At 38.3% G+C, this 20,090-nt stretch overlaps 2 protein-coding genes across 2 annotated transcripts in view; one reads left to right on the top strand and one right to left on the bottom strand.

Moving 5' to 3' along the window:
* The window catches only part of pip4k2aa (phosphatidylinositol-5-phosphate 4-kinase, type II, alpha a), a 28,841-nt gene extending 26,911 nt beyond the window's left edge, over positions 1-1,930 (top strand). Inside the window, exon 10 of the mRNA XM_079863968.1 lies at positions 4-1,930. Coding sequence (XP_079720094.1) covers positions 4-84 — 81 coding nt within the window. The 3' untranslated portion in view covers positions 85-1,930. The remainder of the gene's footprint in view (positions 1-3) is intronic.
* Positions 1,931-11,015: 9,085 nt separating this feature from the next.
* Positions 11,016-15,427, bottom strand: skida1 (SKI/DACH domain containing 1). Its single transcript, XM_079863654.1, has one exon. The coding sequence runs from the start codon at positions 14,823-14,825 to the stop codon at positions 12,423-12,425; it is 2,403 nt and encodes an 800-aa protein (XP_079719780.1). The 5' UTR covers positions 14,826-15,427; the 3' UTR covers positions 11,016-12,422.
* Between the last annotated feature and the right edge of the window lie 4,663 nt (positions 15,428-20,090).

Below are 20,090 nucleotides of genomic sequence, written 5' to 3'. Positions count from 1 at the left end.
AAGGCTGGGGCAGAGATTTCCACCGTGAACCCAGAGCAGTACTCGAAGAGATTCTATGATTTCATCACTACCATTCTGCCCTAGTCCGAGGCAGCTGAGTTGAGTCCACAGGGATGAAGAGGGACGCCAGCGGAGGGGTGTAGTTCACTCACTCGCCTGCTCTGCCACAGGGGGGCACCCCTACAGCAGCTACAACCACCATTCGTTTACATTTTGATTTTCATCTATACGTTCTTTGTTTTTGTGGGACCATGAGAGTGATGGAAAAGGACAACAGTTACACCTTTTTGGGGGGGATAGGGCTTTTTACTGCTTTCTTCTGCATGCCCCTTTTTCTTGTTTGTTCCGTTTGATACTTTTCTTGCCTTTTAAAGTGGAAGAGGACGGAGAGAGGAAAGAGAGCGCATGTGATGTTCTGTGGCTCAGTTAGTAGAATTGTGTCTCTGGAAAAGGAGGCCAAAACAGAACTTCTCATTTCATCACACCCCTACCCGAACTCACATCACGCAGCCCTCGGCTGCCCGTTCCGAGGTCAACAGCTTCGCAGAGAGGCACCTGAAGCACTTGACCCCACGGCACCCCGCTCACTAACTCTCCTTACTCGCACAGTCCTCTTCCTGCTCTGGACAGACTAACAAGAAACGCTCTTTGAGCCATTTACAAAAGGAGGACCCATCGCCCCCCACTTGCCTTGTGTGGACAGACAGATGAATCTGACTGTTTTGCATGTTCCTTCAGTGTTCTGAGGCAAACGCGTTTGAAATGGAGGCGAAGGTTCTGGTAGGTATTTGTTTGTTGTTTGTTTGTATTTTGTTTTGTTTTTTTCATTTCGTTTTGCAGCAACTTGACAGGAGGGAGAATGAAGACACTGAGGCAGCAGGATCAGTGGTTTCTCTTCAGTCATCAGTGAATTCTGTTACATTAGTGATTCAGTTGCCATCAGCACCTTAAACTGTTGCACTTTTTATTAGGATCACTCGGTCTGTTACGAGCTGCAACGATAGCACTATGAGGCACTGTTCAACGCAGCCTTGCAGTTTCACGTGTTCTCACGCATACGCTTGTTCTCAGCAACAAAACATAGTTTACCTCTTGCATCGTACCAGGACACACCGTTTTGTGTTGTTTCAGTATTCCATGGAGGTTTGGGGAAGGGGTGCTTTGTGTATTTTTTTTTCTCTTCTTTTTAAAACATTGTTTCTTTTCTTTTTTTTTATTGTTTATGTCTTGTGAGTTTTGTTCGAAATTCTTTTGAACGTTCAAATTGGCAGCAACATATATGAAACGTTGTATATTTTGCACATTATGAATGGAACCAAAATGTTCACGGAATCCTGTTGGTTCAGCAGTGGTATTTACAAGGGAAACATAATACCTGTAACGGAGGAGAATACTTTTATAAATGGCATTGAATTAGAAGCAGGTAATATGACTTAGAGATTAACGTTTGTTCCTTAACTTTTCTAATTCAAAGAAAAAGCCGCCTCATCCTATGTTGGTTTAGACTTTTTGATCACTTGCACATATTTTTACATAGAATTTTAATCCACCAGAATTTTAAAGCACCACTCTGTGTGTGATTTGGTAAAAGTGTTCTGATAAATGAAGAATGTTAAAATCCTACAACACAAGTACTGTCTAAAAAAGAAAGGAAAAAGAGGAAAAAAAATGCATGTTGCATTATTTTTAGTGTTCAGTCTGGTTTAGCCCAGAGATGGTGTATATTCCATGCTTGGTCATACAATTTTTTTTATTTTTTTTCCCTTGCCCTAAACTCCCCATTCCCCCACCCCAGGTCTATTTTTTTAAGATGGTCCCATACCTGCTTTATACTGTGTTTTCAATGTATACACTGTGCAAGAGTCGTGCCTTTTTACTCCAAATTATTTAATTCTGTATTTTTTAATCTTTTTTTTTTTTTTTTTTCAAACAGAAGTAAAATGTTATTTTCTAATATTAGGGTGGTTGTTAAAAAAAAAAAAAAAAAAAAGATTTTTCAGTGTTTTTTTTTTTTTTTTTTTTTTTGGGTGTTTTGATGTTTTAAAATGTGCTGTTTCTTCAAATGAATACAACACATATACTTTCTGTTCACAACAACACAACACTGAAAAGGTCACAATTTCTTCTTGACCGGCTAATTCTATGTGCAAAGCCTTTTGGACAAGAGTGTGCATTGTGAATTTGTTGATATGAGTAGGTGTGGCTCTTGTTATAGTGTTAATTGTAAATTGTGTTCGGGCTTTCTCAAAGCATTTTTATCTGGAAGTATTATTCGGCACCAATGTTACAGCGTCTTTGGTTAGTGTTTCATTTTCCTAATAAACTGAGCGCTGTTTGTGCCCTTGGGAAACCATTGCACAGGGAAAATAAGCATTTTTTTTATTGTTCTCATTGGGTAAGAAAACAAACCCTTGTCGTCTTGGTTATAATAATCGCAAAGAACAAAACAACAACAACATGGGCATGACAAAAGAGGCTGTTTTAGCGGTAGACTTTGATAGTGTCATCAGAGCATCGCTTCAGCTTCTAATACTGGATTCACACGCCGCGATGTATATGTGATTTCACTAAATGTGAAAAGTGCTATAAGATACAGCTTTACTTTACGCCTTCTTCAAAAGCCCTCCACCATGTTCTTCATTTGCCAAAAGCATCTTGCTCAATGTGTTCATTGATGCACTCATCACATAAGCTTTGGGGGGGAAATGTCATGTACTTTTTAGCAATTCGATTTTTATTTTCTAAACATTAATGGATGACATGTTCGGCTGGATTTTATTTGAATATGCAGGTTTACAGGCTTATTGAAAGAAAAAAAAATCCCCTCGTTTGTGACTGTTTTAATCTAGATAGTGAAGGTAATAGAAGTGATGGAGAATCGCTGGTAATCTGCATCACACTCACGGATATGAGTCTAAAAGCTGTTGTTGAGGGTAACCAAAGGGGAGGCTGTCTCATGTGTTATGATGTAAACCGATATACACTCCATTCCATAAGCATTGCTCAAAACAATAAAGCACTTTGTCTGCAATTTATGGTGCAACGTCTCTTCATGTTTTCTGCTCATTTAAATAGCGTTAATAAGAGTCACGCAGAGAATTGACTTTCATTTAATGAAAGCTTGATAATTAAAATGCATGCAATTGTACAGTTTACTCGGTAAATAAACAAGTGGCCAATTGCTTAAATGTAAAACGCTTTTTAAAGTAGGCTACATGAGAACATAGAACAGATCAAACAAGCTAAACGCAATTGAAGAGAAAGTACAAAAAAAACGCACCTAAGAATAACCATCAGTTAATATTTTATGGCGTGTGTGATCAGAGTAGTACTATTATTAAATTTCGGAGTACATGGCTTAATTTATACGCGAATAAACGAGGCTGCGCGGGATAGACAAACAATATAGGCTACGTACTTTTGTTTACCTTCTAGCTGAAGAAACACTGAGATTGCAACTTTCAACAAACACATTGGCGTAAAGTTTGGAAACGGACGTGTTACACGAGGTTAAGACAGTCCAGCATGTTGAAAAGGGTGATGTGTATCGTTCCCTTCTTTCGCTAAAAACAATATCAAGTAGGCTAGACTCCACATAGCCATTTTTATGCACAGGCCTGCTGCAATGACTTGGGCTGAGTGCTCATATTTTACCAATTCGTTCGTCGATAATAAATTGTCTTCTAAGCTTGTTAAACATTATGTTAAATGAAGAAATCTGGAATGGTCACGCCAACCTCAGCGAATAAAATAAGCGCACAGACAGCTCAGCTGAACTGATTTATGTACAACAACATTGAACATAAAAAATAATAAATAAAAAAAAAGCCCACGAACACCCTCGGAGGTTGAACCAATGTGTTTAAGCATACTACAGCTGATTGTGTAGATTCTAAAGAGTTTGCTCATCTCCCCCACAGGGAAAGTCACAAATTCAGCACCAGGCAATGATACGGGAAATGCTTATATAGGGTACTTAAAATTGCCTAAATAATAGACTAAATTGGGATTTGAGAACGTAAAATTCGATACTATAACGTGTAATGTTTTATACGATTTTTAAGGGCCAAGGTCAAAAGTCACAGACAGTTTAACTCGTTTCTTATGGATAAGTTCTTCTAAATTCTAATTACCCGCCCGTTCAGGACACAGTCCCCTCGCCCGTACCCCATACCTTTCATTTTGAGGCCTGTTCCCCAAAGCCAAGTTAGACTTGACACGTAAAGCTTGCGTAAATAAAAAGCCAGGGCGCTCATTTATATAGGCTATATTTAGTATATTACTTATTTATTTTTTCTTTCTTGTTTTGTCTTCTTCCTCCTCCTCGTCTGCAAAGACTTGCGGCATCATCTTTAAATACTGTAGGCTACTGACAGGTAGGCTACCAACATTTGGATGAATGGCCCACAGGGAAATATCAAAGATCAGATAGGCTAGGCTATTCTGATTTCATTCTCAATCAACATTGTTCTGTAGAACTCTATTTCTATTGTGTTGCTATACAATCGGAAATTAACCGTGCATGCATCATTCTTTGTTTTGCGTTTTAAAGTAGCCTATAGGTAGAACCGTAGCCTACTATTAGTAGCCTATTAAAAAATTGGTCTTTGAGTTTACTTACAACTTATTATACTAGGCCTATAGTCTTTAATTTGGAATTATGCGCTGAAAAACAAACCATCGTTTACAAAAGACGACTTCATTTTTTCTTTCTTTTTTCCTCTAGCACTTTTATCTCCTCATTTTATCCAAGTGAGCCTATACAATTTACAATCTTCGGAAACATTTTCTTCTTATTTTTATTATTTTTATTATTTATCATACTTAATTTCATCATTTTTTTATAAGGCCTATAACAAAACATTAAAAAGTAAAAACTTTGTTCTGCCAACTTTACCTTAACAATGAAGCAATGGTAGGCATGTACTTCGCAATTTTAGATAACCCAATTTTGTATCATCGTCAAAAATAAAGCTAATCCCCTTTTGGATAAATTAGCCCAATATTCATTATTTAATTAGTTTGACGGGAGTCAGGGTCGCTGGGTGTGATTTGTTCATTCCACCTTAAATCCTTCTGTCCTCCCCTTTAAGAGAAAATTCTCCAACGGTTCCCGCCCGAGCGGGGGCGCCAATAGCACGTGTAATGACGATACGTTTGCGAGCCTCATTTTTAAGAGCTGTCACTTATGCTTCTGTTCTTACTCAAACACGTCGAGACGTCGCCAGTAATTTATCATTTATGTCCACGCAACTCTTGTATAGCTCACAGCACAGTTGGTAAAATGAGTTCTGAACACATTGTTTTATGCGGTAAATTCTACCTTCACCCAGCACCCGCACCGTCTTTTTCTCGGCATCGGCTTTTTCCTCAACCGCTCGCTTTCTTACCTGTTTACTCAATAGTAGTAGACTACTTTAGTCGACTTCTATTTTGATAAAAACATTCACATTTGAGGTTAGTTGGGAAAAATATTACAAAGTACCGTTTATATAACACATGACCTTGTCACAAATTCCGCAGCGGAAAGAAAAAAACAAGCCTGTGCATTTTGAAATTTTCGTTCTTTGTAGTCCAAAGACACCACGCTAAGGTTCATTAAAATAGCACCTAGTGTCAACACTAGTCGTTATAATAATATAATAATTTTTAAATTATTCAGTAATAATAAGATATCGCATCGCTGTGGCAATGCCTTGCAACAAAGCTCTTTCTAAAGGGACGAATCAAATCATTAAACTTATCCAAGCAGCACAAGGTATTCACATTTTGAATATTTGCCCAACGAAACACAGACCAACAGAAATGACCAGAATAAAAGCTATTCTGCCGTAGCCTGCTGTGCGGAAATCGACTTGACCATGTGGCTGCCGATGCAGGCTTGTAGCAGGCTAAGGGTTTTCTTTTCTTTCTTTTTTCGGATAGCTATTGACATCCAAAACAAAGTTGTTTTACAAATACATCTGCACCAAGCGGTGAAACGGTAGTGAAGAACCAGTCTAAAAGCGACGTTTTAAATGGTACATTTATTTGACTTTGCACACAGTTAACAGGTGACTTTTTTTTTTCTGAAAGGCTGGTCTGTTTTCTAAATGTTAATCTTTGTTTGAAAGAATTATCTTTAGAATATGCTAATTCCCTAGCACTCTACTGGGATTGGTTAAATAATGCACTATCTACTTACAGTGATTGTTTTAACAGATCTGCTCCTTAATTGGTTAAATCCACGTTACCATAAAATCATATGGAGATTACATTCTTTGATTATTTATTCGTTTTATGTATGCTAGTGTGCTTAAACCTCTTTGGAAATGCCTTACGACGTTAAACTTCTAATAAGTGGCCTGTTCAGAATGGTCATAATTGTAAGGCAGGCTCACAGCAGAATGCATCATACATTTTTCATAAGTGAAATGTCTCCTAATGGAACAGTTAAGGGAGCTTGTTGTTTTGGATGAGTGACTTGTTTTTACAAGTGTTTGAAAGAAACGTTGCTCGTGATAGTGCTGGGTTTAATGATTTGTTTGACTATACAGCCCAACTCACTAATTATTTCACAAATATCATTAATTATTTTGACACGTGAATTATTGGTTAACACATCAATTGCCCTTGTCTATAGCATAGTGATAGATCTCCAAAAGGCAATAAATTATTAACTGTTTCCGTATCGTTGTAGAGTATCGAGAATGATTTTGCTTTGGTTTGTTCATAACTTGCAAGGTGAATTAGGCCTATAAATTTGTTAGACCTTTTTTACGTTGTTTTTTCAATGACATATGAAAACCATTTGCAGTAGTAAGACTCATAAGTCTGATTTTTATTTGAAAACGTTAACAGTTGCAAGAATCTGAAATAAAAGTATTGCTTGTCTTAATAAAGATACATTTTTATGTTTTGAACTTCTTTTAAGAAATTTAAGAACTCTTGTCATCAACGTCACTATCAACTTCATTTGCAACTTAAAATTAAGCTTGTCAGAACTCATCGATAATTAACAGAATAAACACGAATGAATCATATGGATAGGCTACACGATATTTTATATTAATCTTTATTTTTATGCTGTCCTTTTCAAATAGTTTGAAAAAAGTGTCCTTTTCAAATAGTTTGAGTAGAACTTTTTCTTCAATCCGTATGAGTTTGATTTTTACATGGGTGCACAAGCCCTTTATGATTTTAAAATGGAAAACGGCATTACAAATTTACAAGTGACAAATTTCTGAATGAAAGGAATATTTAAAGAAATTCCTCGTGGACTGGGGATTCACAGCATATGAGGGGCAATACATTTATTTATTTATTTATTTATTCATTTGTTTGTTTATTAAACTTGTTCATGGAGAAGCAGGGGGTATTTATTTAGAGTTTTTAGTAACTGAATTATGTGGCTGTTGATAACTCAACACGATCTACGCTTTTGAAAATACAAACGCTGTCGAGTCAGTACTGTGACCATATAGGCTAGGTGAAATCTGAGAATAATGATTGGTCATTAAAGACCAGTAGAACAAAACCCTAATTGCGTAATCAAATATCTCTGTCTCTTGCAATGTATATTTAGTTGTCACTGTCTGAAACAGGGAACCTATATCTTCTTTTTGGAGTTTGTGTGGGGGTATTCTTTCAGGATACGTGTTCAGTTTATGCAGATAACGGAGGAATCTCTTTCCACAAAGCCGACGAGGACCTCAGTCAATCAGAGCTTCCTCCTTAAGCCTGTTACTCTGATATGCATGGGATTTATATATAGGCTATTTCAAAGTAACTGATGGTTATATTAGGCTACTCCTCCAGGTTATATGGTTTTACTTAGTGAGTAGGCCTAACTTAGTGGAGTAATAAGCATTAGAAAAATCGACAGGTCGAACTGGTGATTTGAGGGATTAACAACATGGTGATGAGTTTTTTGCAGGTCACGTAACAGCATTATTTTCCTCCCACGTCCTGATCCCATTACAAAAGAAGCTTCCATGAGGCCGCTTATCCTGTTGGTTGAACCACGTGTCTAAATATAAGGCGAACGATGAATAGTTGACCGAAGTGTTTGAGAATACGATATATTTATGCAACACGTGTAGGCCTATAGCCTTCTTTAATATTATTATTGTCTACTGTACCCGCTACTAAGATTATTTTTTTGGATTGCATTGGCAATTTTTGGTGTAGCCTGTTTATAATAATAGCTACAACATTTAAGTCTATTGCAAATTCATCAATTTATTGGTCGTCTTTTACTATTTTAGTGTGAAAACAATCAAGCCAAATACTTGTACATCTATAAACAGCGTAAGGGCTTATTTCTCCACAGGTTAGTTATTTTCCACAGTAGCGATCAGCAACAGGTTGAGCATAAACTTGTTAGGAGATTGAAAAATCTTTTCCTACTGAACAGCCTAATGGTGGCCTGTTGAGTTCTGTGAATGAAGCCTCGAGTCCATTCGATGAAGTCAGGCCTCAAAATTAGCTAGTCAGTATGTTTCACTGTGCAAGATCCGTCTAGCTGTGCAGTGTGTTCGCCGTGCTTAATTTGTTTTTTACCATTTCTAGGCCTAACTAGGCTAGCCAACTTTTTTTATTTTTCCTTTTTTAAAGGGAAATGCGTTTGCCATTAAAGTAGAACATTCAGTCGCTGTCCGGTTTTTGATAGTAGGCTTATATACCTATAGGCTACTCTAAAGAAATCATATAGGCCTATTGATTTAGACGTCTGTCCGTGTATTAATAATTCGTGTTTATGTGCATGCCAAGCGATTATCTTAGTTAATCAAATCATATTTTTTATCATTAAAGAATTTATATATATTTGTATATAATTTTTTTTATTATTATTTTATAATTAAAGTTCACATGAACACTTTTATAGCCAATATGCCTAAAGCCTACATTTCACAAGACGTAGTCCCGCTGCTGTATCGCTACTGTGTGTATTTCCATTGTGTGACAGATTTATTGCCTTCAACTGTTTTGGAAGGCTGATTTGCTTGTAGACGAAACAGCTTATCTGTGTGGAAGCATAAACAATACCAGTAAATGTTTTATATTATTTTATTTTAGGCTATATATTTAGCTGTAAATAATATTTATTTGCTATTGGAATTACATAATTTTATTAACATTTTTATTTTAGATCTAGAGATTTATCTTGTGGCCTTTTTCGGCACAAATCTCTAATGACTAAAAAAATATGATTCATTCTACACACACTGATATACAATATGCCTATGTGATATTGATATGAAAGGTTTAAGAAATAAATCACTGACAAATACTTATATTTAGTTAATTATGAAAAGGTAAATCAGGTGAATTTAAAAGTATTTAGAGTTATTTAGAAGGACACCAACCTTCTCAAAACCCCCTCTCTACATATTTACCACAGTCTACAAACAAGGGGCTGCTGCGACTATGACACTTAATTTCCTATGCACAAATGATCAAGTTAACAATTTAATTTGTCGCTTATATCTCAGGAGGTTCCGTTCACGAGGAACCAGCAGCGGTGCATGCTTATTGCGCGCCGTTATGGAGTAATTTTTCAATCTTTTTCAAAGGCTTTGTCTTTAATTTCTTCCTCCTCCCTCTCTGCTTTTAATCTTGCTCTCCTTGGAGAAAGGAAGTCAGAAGAAGCAGTTTATTTTGAGCAGCTGATCGTAATATCTTATAGCCTACCAGAGACATTATGCTCCCTCTTCACGGTCTCACACGGAATTATAAAAAACTATATGAAAACATGGTAGTGTAACCAGATCATGTCTGTTGTAGAAATCCTCTTCTGAAATGTGCTGTTTTACGTACTCGCTTTTCACGTTTCTTTTCCCTGATTAGAGTAGCCTATATCCTAAACGCGCTCATGTGTGGTTATAGGCTTATAAGTAGTGGGATTGAGTGCATAGTGTGTATAGCAGGGCACGAGACCATCAGTTTCTAAACCCATCCCCCACACCAACACTTTTCTTTACAATAAACAACTTCTTAAAGTTTGATCTTGCTTTAACCTCAAAGGAAAGGGACAAACAACGGTTGATTATAGCCTAATAATAAAAATGAATATTAATGAATTAAAAGCTAAAAATGAACGATCATATCACATCACACTCAGATGTATTTAATGAACAGTTTCACCATAAAAAGAAAAAAAAGAAAGTGCTTCAAAATCCACCTCACGTTTTCAAGTTTTCATTTCGAGTGCATTTATCCTACACAACAATGGTATACAAAAAACAGGAAAATCACAAAAATAAATATGCATTTTTATAAACACCCAGTGACTTCAATTTAAGAAAAAAAACGTCAAAATCTGACCTCAAGTATTTTAGCAAAAGCAGATATATATATAAAAAAAATCAAAGTCCACCTTGACCAGATAAATCCTAAGCTACCATGTTTACAGTGAGTCATTTTCCCATTTCTGTTCATTGTGGAGATCGTGAAATTCTTTAACTCAATGGGGTTGTAATGTGTGCGCTACATTCTGTTAAATTTGGCTAGTTTTGAATAAGTCCATGTGAAGTTGGGACGACATAGCTATTCTGTCAGTCCGCAGTGCACTTTGACAAAGAAAGGAACAAAATTTTCCTTTTTAGACGCTCGAGAGAGCAGACATTAAATAGTCGCGTTAAAAAAATATAGGCCTAGCTACTATATTTTAATCATTCACCTGTCAGAGTTTCACACTATCGCGTATTGGAACATTCAGAAAGCGATGCAATTTCGCCTAATACTCTACATAGTGTATATCCCCACTTGCACACGTTAATCAAAGCACACGTAATGGGCCCATACTTTAATACGTTAAATACCCTTAAAGTCTATTACGTGTTTTCTCAGAATGACGTGAACCCGGTAGCCTCGCTTTAGCCAAATCTGCATAGTCTATGCCTATTCAGTGATTACTCTCATGTTTGTATTTATTTAGGGGTTTGTGTGTGTGTGTGTGTGTGTGTGTGTGTGTGTGTGTGTGTGTGTGTGTGTAGGACATTAGAATGTAGGCTAGTTGATTTTTCCCCCCCCCCCCTCTGAAATATAATCAGAAAATTTATAATTTGGCTCCTTGGCTGATCCATCAAAGATAGGCTACAATTAGCTTTTAAAGGCCTGTTTTGGAGGCTGTCTGCTTTTGCTGAAGTAAACAAATATGGTGGGCTACGTCACAGTACATTCATCACAAGGCATTTATATGGGGCAGGGTACTAGTTGAACACCAAGTTAAAACTTGAATGTTTTTTTTTAAGGTTACACTTTCGAGTGCCAAGGTAATCCATATCCTTGGAAAACAGGCCTAGTGAAGTAAAATACAATCAAAACACCATATGAAAAGAACAAGGCTACTTGAGTCAAAGAGAAATAAACATTTACTAAGTATACCCTGACCAGAATGTGTGTATATTCCACTAACGAGGTCTTTTTCTTTTATTTCGTATGTAAAACGATGTTGTTTGCAGCTGTCTGTATGCCTATAGGTCGCTATCGGCACCATTTACAATAAGAACGACCAACAAAACTTCCTTTTAAAAGCAAACGAACATATTGAAAAATAGCACCACATTAATAACTAGAGATTTTAAAAAGGTTTTTTGGGTTATCTTGCGATGGCTCTTTTGTGGAAGAAAATCGAAAAATAAAAACACATCACTAATTCACCTTAATGGGCATTAGCAAAGTGCAATGCATGGTAAATTTGTGCTTTAGCTGTTCTATACCTTAAGCTATGGATGTGCTATAGAAGGAGATCGATTTGGTGTTTTCCCTCTATTACATCGTGCAAAATCAAACAGCTCTTGATTGTCAGTTAGTGGGCCATTGTGTTGGGCCTACCGTGAGAGTTATGGTGTGCTGCGTGTGAGTGAACACAACCAGGCACCAACAATTGGGGAGAACCCTTAAAATTAATAAATAAGAAGGGTATGGATCATCGGCCAACAGTAATTCAGAAATACAGTATGTAGATGAAGCATAAAAAAAAAACAAAAAAACATTGGCCTAAAATATACCGACAAAGTCAGATGTTTTAAAAACAAAATCAGCATTTTAGTTGACACAGACCTGACAATCACTATAACGCCATCCATATGAGAGATGGTTAACCCTGCCTGCAAAATGAGCCAACATTTGCTCCATGAGAGTCTAGTCCATCAGGTCACAACAGCTCCACAATGCCAATAATGTTATTTTGAAAACAATCGTGTTTTTTTTGTTTGTTTGTTTTTTGCCAGCCCAGCTTATTATAAATACCTCCGTATATTCCCGAGTCCCAAACCTCGACGAATAGACCAGCCTGTGTTATATAAGGACGGTGTGCGCTTCATAACAACAGGCCAGAGACGTATGCATTGCAAACAACGATGAAAACAAAACAATTTAAACGGGAATCAGTGCTTGTCACAGTTTTAAGACATTTCCCCCAAGCTCAAAACAACAGTTCAAGGGATAACAGAGGCTTTCCTGAATTTGTGGCTTGGAGGGGGAGGAACAACTGAATGACCGAGCTGCCATCCCCACACTGGGTGAGAACGATGAGGCAGTTGGTTACTTCTTAAAGAGTTCAAAGAGTAAGCGGGACTCAAATCTCCATCGCTGCCAAGAACAAGAGACGGCGGAGAGGGAAAATTCGCCATGAATCTGAAGGGCTTTTTCAGAGATGCTACATTTGCGCTCGCTCGTTTGCGTTTGCTCGCGCCTGCACAGTCTTCATTCGATCCCTCGTTGCTTGCGAATTTTCCGGCAGAACGGGGGCTCCGGTCAACTTTTGCACCCGATTTCGCGGATGTCCTCACACTCTCGGCTTTCTTACCCAGAAGCATTGCCCTGTAGTTTTTTCTGACCCTTGCCCCATTTTTGCATTCCCCTTCCTCGGAACAAGGAGTGTTTAAAGTGCTTCTTGATTCCTCGTTACAGGGAGGGTGTTTTTGAACAGAGCTCTCGATGGCGTTGCAATGGTCCGTTTCCTTAAAATGATAACTGATACGCTGACCATCAGAGTCGTTATCCTTGCATTGATATTCCAGGGGATGATTTGCATATTCATATTCGTCAAAGGTGTCCTCGACTTTAATCTTCACGTTGTTGAGTAAACATGTTGGCGTTTTTACTGTCCGGTTGCCCTCATTGTTAAAGCCTGAGGTAGTGATGAGCTCCTCGGCCTCTGTTTTGATAGGTTTTAGAGGTGAAGGCAGTTTGAGGGAAGTTTTTGCTTCCCTCCTGGAATTTGCTGCTAATGAAAGATTGCTGTCAGAAGACTTACAAACCGTTATTTCTTTGTCCTGAACACAGTGGGAGGCTTGGGAGCATTTGTTTGCAGAACCCGGTATTCTTTGTTGGGGAAACGCCTTGTTTCCATTTGCATTAGGTGTGAGCCCAGTATCTTTAATTTTGTTAGCGACAGAGTCTGTTGTCTTTGGATCATTTGAAAATTCAAGGTGAGATGGTGCTTCAGAGCCCTCATTTTCTCTTAAATCTGGGAAACAGGTCCGCACCGGGCAAAACTTCTGCACGTTTGCGGCATCACCATCCCTGTGTGCGTCCCTGGACGATGTGAAGTCCGATTTTTGTGTTTTGCCAGTTCTTTCACAATCCAAAGTTGTCTTTACTCCTTGGTTAGTGGGTATGTTCTGCACATTAGGCCTGTAGTGAAAAGTTGGCTGTAAGAGCAGAGGTGCTTTAGTGTTGAGACTTGAGAACCTTGCACGCCTGAAACGAATACTCTGGACTGAAACTTGACTGGATACAGAGCTGGAATCAGACTGGGACGAGCTCTCTTCGTCGCTACTGACATCCGAAGAGTCCGACAGAGAGTCATCCTCCTCCTCCTCATCTGAAGTCCCGGAGTTGCTGGTAGTAGAGAAACTCGACCCGAAATCCGAATCGTTGTTCACCCGTTCTGAAATGGAGCTAGATTCCGTGTCGCTGCTGCAGCTTTCCTGAAAATGTCCAGTATGCCGAGGATCAACGTATAATCCATGCTCGAGGTGATGAAACTGGCTCAAAGATCCGTGGGGAACTTTTGGTTTACAGCACTTCGGGACGACCAAAACCGGATGGCTGCGTTTGCTCCTCGACCAAAACTGCCTCGCGCAGCTCTCGCGCTTCCTCTTCCTTTTGTAAAGTAGATCTGCGTTGCCTTGGTGCTTCGCCTGCGCTGCAATGGCGGACTGATAGATCAGCGGTTGCCGATTCACAACGTGCCGAAAAAACGTATGTTTCTGATTAAAAGCCACGCAATTGTCAGGTTTTTGATCTGTTTCATAGTTTTTAAAGGTTGTAGATGTCGACTTCGTGACCGGTTGAAAGTCACGGGCGAAGGATTTACTGTAAATTTGAGGTAGATTTGAGTGAGTGCGAGGGACAGGGTCCTGTCGAACAGCTTTATTTTTGAATGAAAAAGTCTGTGGAACGCCATGCAAACTCAACCAAACTTTCTCTCTCCAAAAGTCACTTTTGGCAGCTGTGTGATTTTTGCCGTCACACATTTTTTCCGAGGCATTTTTTGTCTTTTCCCTTCTTTTGTTTGATTTCAATACGCGCTCAGTTTTACATGAAAAGTACAGTGCCTCAACGTCCTCTCTTGAAATCAGAGTGCATTTAGCTGCGTGGAAAGCTATAGAATTTATTGCTTTGAGCTTTCGCAGTTCCTCCAGATCACAGTGATGCTTCTTCACGTTTAAATGGTCCATTCGTTTGTGTACAGTAGTCCGCGGAATATTTTTCAAGAGGTCGGTGAAGACTTGAGAGAGGGCAAACATCTGTTTGCCTTTGATAACCAAATACCCAAGCTTTACACCCTGCATTTCCTCAAAACCGGATTCCAAGTCCCCCATTTTCTTCATTGCATTAATTCCAACATTTAGCGCGACGGATGTCCTTAAAGTAGCTTTAGTGCTGCTTCTTTATTTCAAGGCATTCTGCTGACCGGTACAGCATGGGCTGTGACATGTCCACACTGCGTGATGAACAAAAAGTTTTAAATAGAAAAATAAAAATGAAATGGCCTGTTTGAATGAAAACAATCAGTCCATTGACCTGAGCACTGCATGATCGATGGAATGTGTGTGATGTTGCCGACAGGCTGGCTGCTGCCTGTCTGAGCTCCTGTATACCTGCGCTCCCTCAGCTCCCTTCCCATTTGGCCATGAGGAAAAGAGGAAGGTGAACTGCACTGCCAGTGAGAAGGATAAAAAGCGAAGAGAGTAGGGAAGGGAAAAGGAGAGGGAGTGAGCGAGAGAGAGAGAGAGAGAGCGAGAGAGAGAGACAGAGACAGAGACAGAGAAGGAGAGAGAGAAATAGAGCCCAAAATGCAGCTGCTATTCCCGTTGCTGGTTTAGTCACAAATAAAATGACAGTGGGAACTGAGCAAGGCCGGAGACACCTTCATCAATTAATGCCCCCAAAGTCGACGCTGATTGGACGTTACTGACAGGTGATGCAATAAAAAATGGATATTCCACCCATAGCCACCCCCATCCCCCTAGCTGATTACCATACTGTTGTAATCCCACCTCTCTTAAAGCTAATAATTCACTCGTGATAAGTTCTTGCTTAGAAATTAATATGAGTCATTTTGTCGGAGTATTGTTACAACTTTTTTTGTTTTGAAAAATTAGCCCTAATGCTGACAAACGGGTCTGGCAAATTGATGTGCAGCTTATATATATATATAAATATATATAAAACAAATTGAACATTGTCTTGATGTCGCTATCGCATTTCATTTATAGCCTATGCGTTTTATCATTTTAAATGTATTTATAGCCTACTGCACTCTGCACAATCGGATGCATTTATTATTATTATTAGGCTATTTTTTTATATATATTTAATTTCAGCGAGATAAGCGTTTAACTCAAACAGAGATAAAACCTGGTATTTGAAGCAAACATTGTTTATTTACAGCGGCAAATAAAAAGGCCGAATAAAAATATCGATGGATGCATTTTTCCAACCTCAAAGCTCATTTGAATTCAGATGGAAAAAAAGATTAGTAAACAATTGTGTATAGTGTTTTTTATTTCTTTGCATATGTAATCAACATAGGCTACATCACAATATACATTAACTCAGCTACTCTCTCTCTCTCTCTGTGTGTGTGTGTGTGTGTGTGTGTGGCATCTGTGTGTGTAAGCACTCCCTTATGAATAATTTAGCCAGGCTTTGAGAAATCTTCAGTTTTTTTGTACATATTTTCACATATTTTCACATTTTAAAACCAGAACTGATGAATCAGGATATAATAATTTTATAGAGAACAATGTAAGAAACACGTACAAAAAATAAACAAATACGAATATTTGTAGCACAGGTAAATGTTTCAACGTAAAATCATCGTAATTGTAAACTTATATAGCCTACTAGGTCTGCGTATGAGTGTGTGTGAGTTAGAAAGATAGGCTATTATTCATAGCCTACTCTTTTGCGGTCGAACAAAGTCCATTTTTTCACAGATCAGGCGGGCCTCCATCCCACTTCCTACCAACGTGAAAGAGAAAATAACGGGTCTTCACGAGCAAAGATTTCCCCCTCCCCCGATTGTGTCGGTGTACAGACGTATGCCGTTTTACAATGGTGAGGAAAGAGAATGGACAGAAAAATAGTTCAATAGAATACTTTTTTTTTTTTTTTGCATAGCCTACGTTATTTGACAGAACATAAACTTAAATGCACATGTAGGCACATTATGATTTCACAAAACTCCTTGTAAAAACTTACAAACATTGTGAAACACTCCTGATACAGTATGCCACATTTCCACTGTGTTCATTGTAGAATCCAAGGTTCTTCTGTGGATGTATGTTTTTCATGAATGATGCTGCCTTTCACTGCCTTCCACTTCTGAAGTCGTGATTATGAGCTTGTCATTCAAGTGCTTTGTTGTCGGAAAGAACAGGAATCATGGAGGACAGGTTTATTCTTACTTATTTATAAGATAAATCTTATTAAAGCCAAAATTATATTTAGCGTCCTATTCATTGAAAACCATAGGGTATAAACATTTACCACGCTATCAAGATCTGCCGATTCTGGAATTTCGGTCAAATAGGCCTACAGGCTATTTTCGCTGTGTGTAAAACAGGGATACGCTATTCAAATTATTATTAATATTTGTAATATGCTTCAACGACAAGACAACGCGATGAAGGTTAGCTGTTGCGGGGAAAAAATAATAGGCTAAGTTAGGCTACCAGTCACAGCAGCAATCGTTCTCCCCTCCACAATGTTTAAAGTTTGTGGCCCGCCCATCTCGGAAACTTGGGTATCAAAATTATCCCCGAGCTTCCCAGTGGTAAATACGACTTGAGATCGACTTCATGTCCAATTTTTAACTAGGAAACTCGAATTTACGATACTTCCGATAGCACGTGAAGGCAGGCAGGAGGAAAAGTCCTTGCTTTTCAGGTAGTTTTAGGACCCAAAAGTATTCGATGATTTGCTATACATTTATGACTGTTATAATAACTGGAAACATATAATTCATTAATTTGTTCAATTTCAATCATTCCATCTTTTGAATGTAAATGACCTGCCTGCTCCTTCACTTAGTGCCAATAGGCCTATAAAAAGGAAATGAGTCAGGATGTGCAAACCAGCGTCATGGTTTGAACTTGTATCAGGCCCTGACGGTGATATTTTCTGACAGTGCTTTCAGCGTAGCTACCAACATTTTTGTTGAAAGTGCTAGTACAGGATACAGTTTGTCGTTGTAACCTATTAGTAGGCCTACTTAATATTAATTGATTATTGATATAACTTAGGCCTATTGGTTGAAATACTTTTATGGCACACTTGAATAGTTAGATTAAATTAAACCCTCTGTGCCGTCATTGTATTGCTATTGATGATGAATTGTAAAATGCTAGCTTACTATTATTGCGTCCGTGCATGGTTGTGCCGTGCACAGAGCTATACATAAGGTGGAAGTGGTTCGTGTTAACCACCAAAGCCCCTTTAGTGCCAAATTCTGCGTCGGTATTTAGAATGTAGGCTACGCGGTACCACCTCACTCAACGCAGGGGCGGCAACATTTATAGACTGTAGTTCATAAAGATTTTCAAGGGAATGTATGTCACTCTATACTCCAGGCTACATTACTAGTGAGTCGTCGTTCTGTTCACTGTTCAGTAGTAGCCTACACTCGGTCTAATCCTTCAGCGTTGAGTCCTAGTGCAGCTCCTTACTGTGGGTCCTGCAGCAGCTGCTTTATCGAACAGACACAGAGTTTATGTATATGTTTGCAAATAAGCTCTTAAATAACACCGGGATTAAAAAATAATAAAATATAATGTGTAATATATTGCCAACATATATTCACCTAAATAAAGGGTACAAATTTGCATACAAAGAAAATAAAATTGGTAACTCTTAGGCTACAGATTGATATCAGAGTTTTTTTTTTCCAGTTTCATATATCTCTCTTGAATACAGTTTATTTCCGCTCAAAGAGTTTATAGCAGCTATGCAGTTATTCTGTATGCAGTGTATCTCTAATATTGTTGGACCTGCAATAATGAGCTGTATTATGTAACATGATTATTTTTCTTGCATACATACTTTAATGTTCTGCAGTCTAGCGCTGTTGATAGTAAATTTTATTCCAACCTCCGCTGAACTCTCTATAACTTTTATCCGAGGGGCACACCTCATTTGAAAGACAACATGCAGATCCTGGTCCTTTGATTCTGAAACCTCACAGCTTGAATAGTCCTCAATTGTGACATGAGTGATAATGATTGATCTTCGACCCAGTGTGCATCGTCGTGGGTGAAGAGTTGAGGGGTTGGTTTGCCTTTAGAAATGTTTTGCTGTCCCGTTTTAAGATTTATTTCAAAAGTTGATCACTTTTCGAAAATCAAGTTAACTCAAATTAATCATTGATCAAAGAACGAGCACAACGTTGGGATTTAATTAGCCCACTTCCAATGCAATTGACTGGAAACACTATAGCGCATTCTGGGGAGCCTTCTTTGAATATATTTATTTATTTGTTTACACTATGCAGGCTATATATGGGATGCAAATAAATTCATTAAAAAGCATACACTAGCCTATATCACAAAGCTGAGTTAATCTGACAACAAACACAAACCCAATTGTTTAATTTTGATCACAAAGACTATTGGAAGTACCAAGCAGACGTTATAGGTCAGTGAGAAAATACAGGGATGAATTATTATTAAGGCTATTTATATAATGCTGTTGCTATATATTTATATAGCATAGCTAAAGGTAATGATTTCTTACCCCTTTTATGTGAACAAATCGACAGGCTAAAACTCGTGATTTCTTTAATAACCAAGAAAAGAATACATTTTTTGATCGCTTCTTGTGAGAGTTGTGAGTTGGACTCGTTTATTGCGGTGAAATCAGGATGGGCCCTGGACCCTTAAACGTGACGGACTCACCGAGTGGGGGTCCGCGTGGGCTACCTCACTACAACGTGCGCGGAGTCTCAAACAGCATGGGAAAGACGTCCGGTGACAAATAAAAATGCGCACTGCAGCCCATTTATCATTATGTTAAATCAAGTAAATGTGCACATACTTTTCGCTAAGGATCGCGAGCTCAAAGTTTGATGAAGAAGATTCTCACATTAGAGAACGTGAGAGGTAAGAGGACGTTTGTTCGTCGCGCTTTAGCTAACAATAGGAGAACAAAGAACACATTTCCTTTGGATGTAAGTTGTCTAGTAATTTTATAGGAGGCAGCGTTTCAGCGATTTCGAATACGTTTTTAGAAATTTTCTGATGACGAATTTAGACAACTAAGTTTTAAACAATTTAGTAAAATGTCTTCTTTGCATTCACGATAACTTGCCATATAGGCTAAAGTCACGGAGGAAGTAGCCTATAAAGATATATATCCCTTTAAAGTTCTAGCACAATCAAAACATTGCACGACTACTCCACCAAATTATTGTTGTCGAAATGCTCCTTTCAGTGATGCAGTAGGCTTAATGTTGAGCGACTTTCAATAACATGACGAAAACATCTCGTGGGACGAATACTCTAAATGGAGATAAACCAACACGATCTCTCTCGTGTACACACGTGCACACACAACGTCTGTCGTGTCCATGAAAATCATGAGGCACACTTTAACAA

The sequence above is a fragment of the Squalius cephalus genome (genome assembly GCF_949319135.1).
Source record: "Squalius cephalus genome assembly, chromosome: 25".
Classification (NCBI taxonomy): Eukaryota; Metazoa; Chordata; class Actinopteri; order Cypriniformes; family Leuciscidae; genus Squalius; species Squalius cephalus.
Note: the sequence above shows the minus strand (reverse complement) of the source record. Positions and strands in the feature narration are given on the sequence as shown.

Coding starts and splice junctions, on each gene's coding strand:
- skida1 (XM_079863654.1), bottom strand. CDS start 14,825: ATGAAGAAAATGGGGGACTTGGAATCCGGTTTTGAGGAAATGCAGGGT.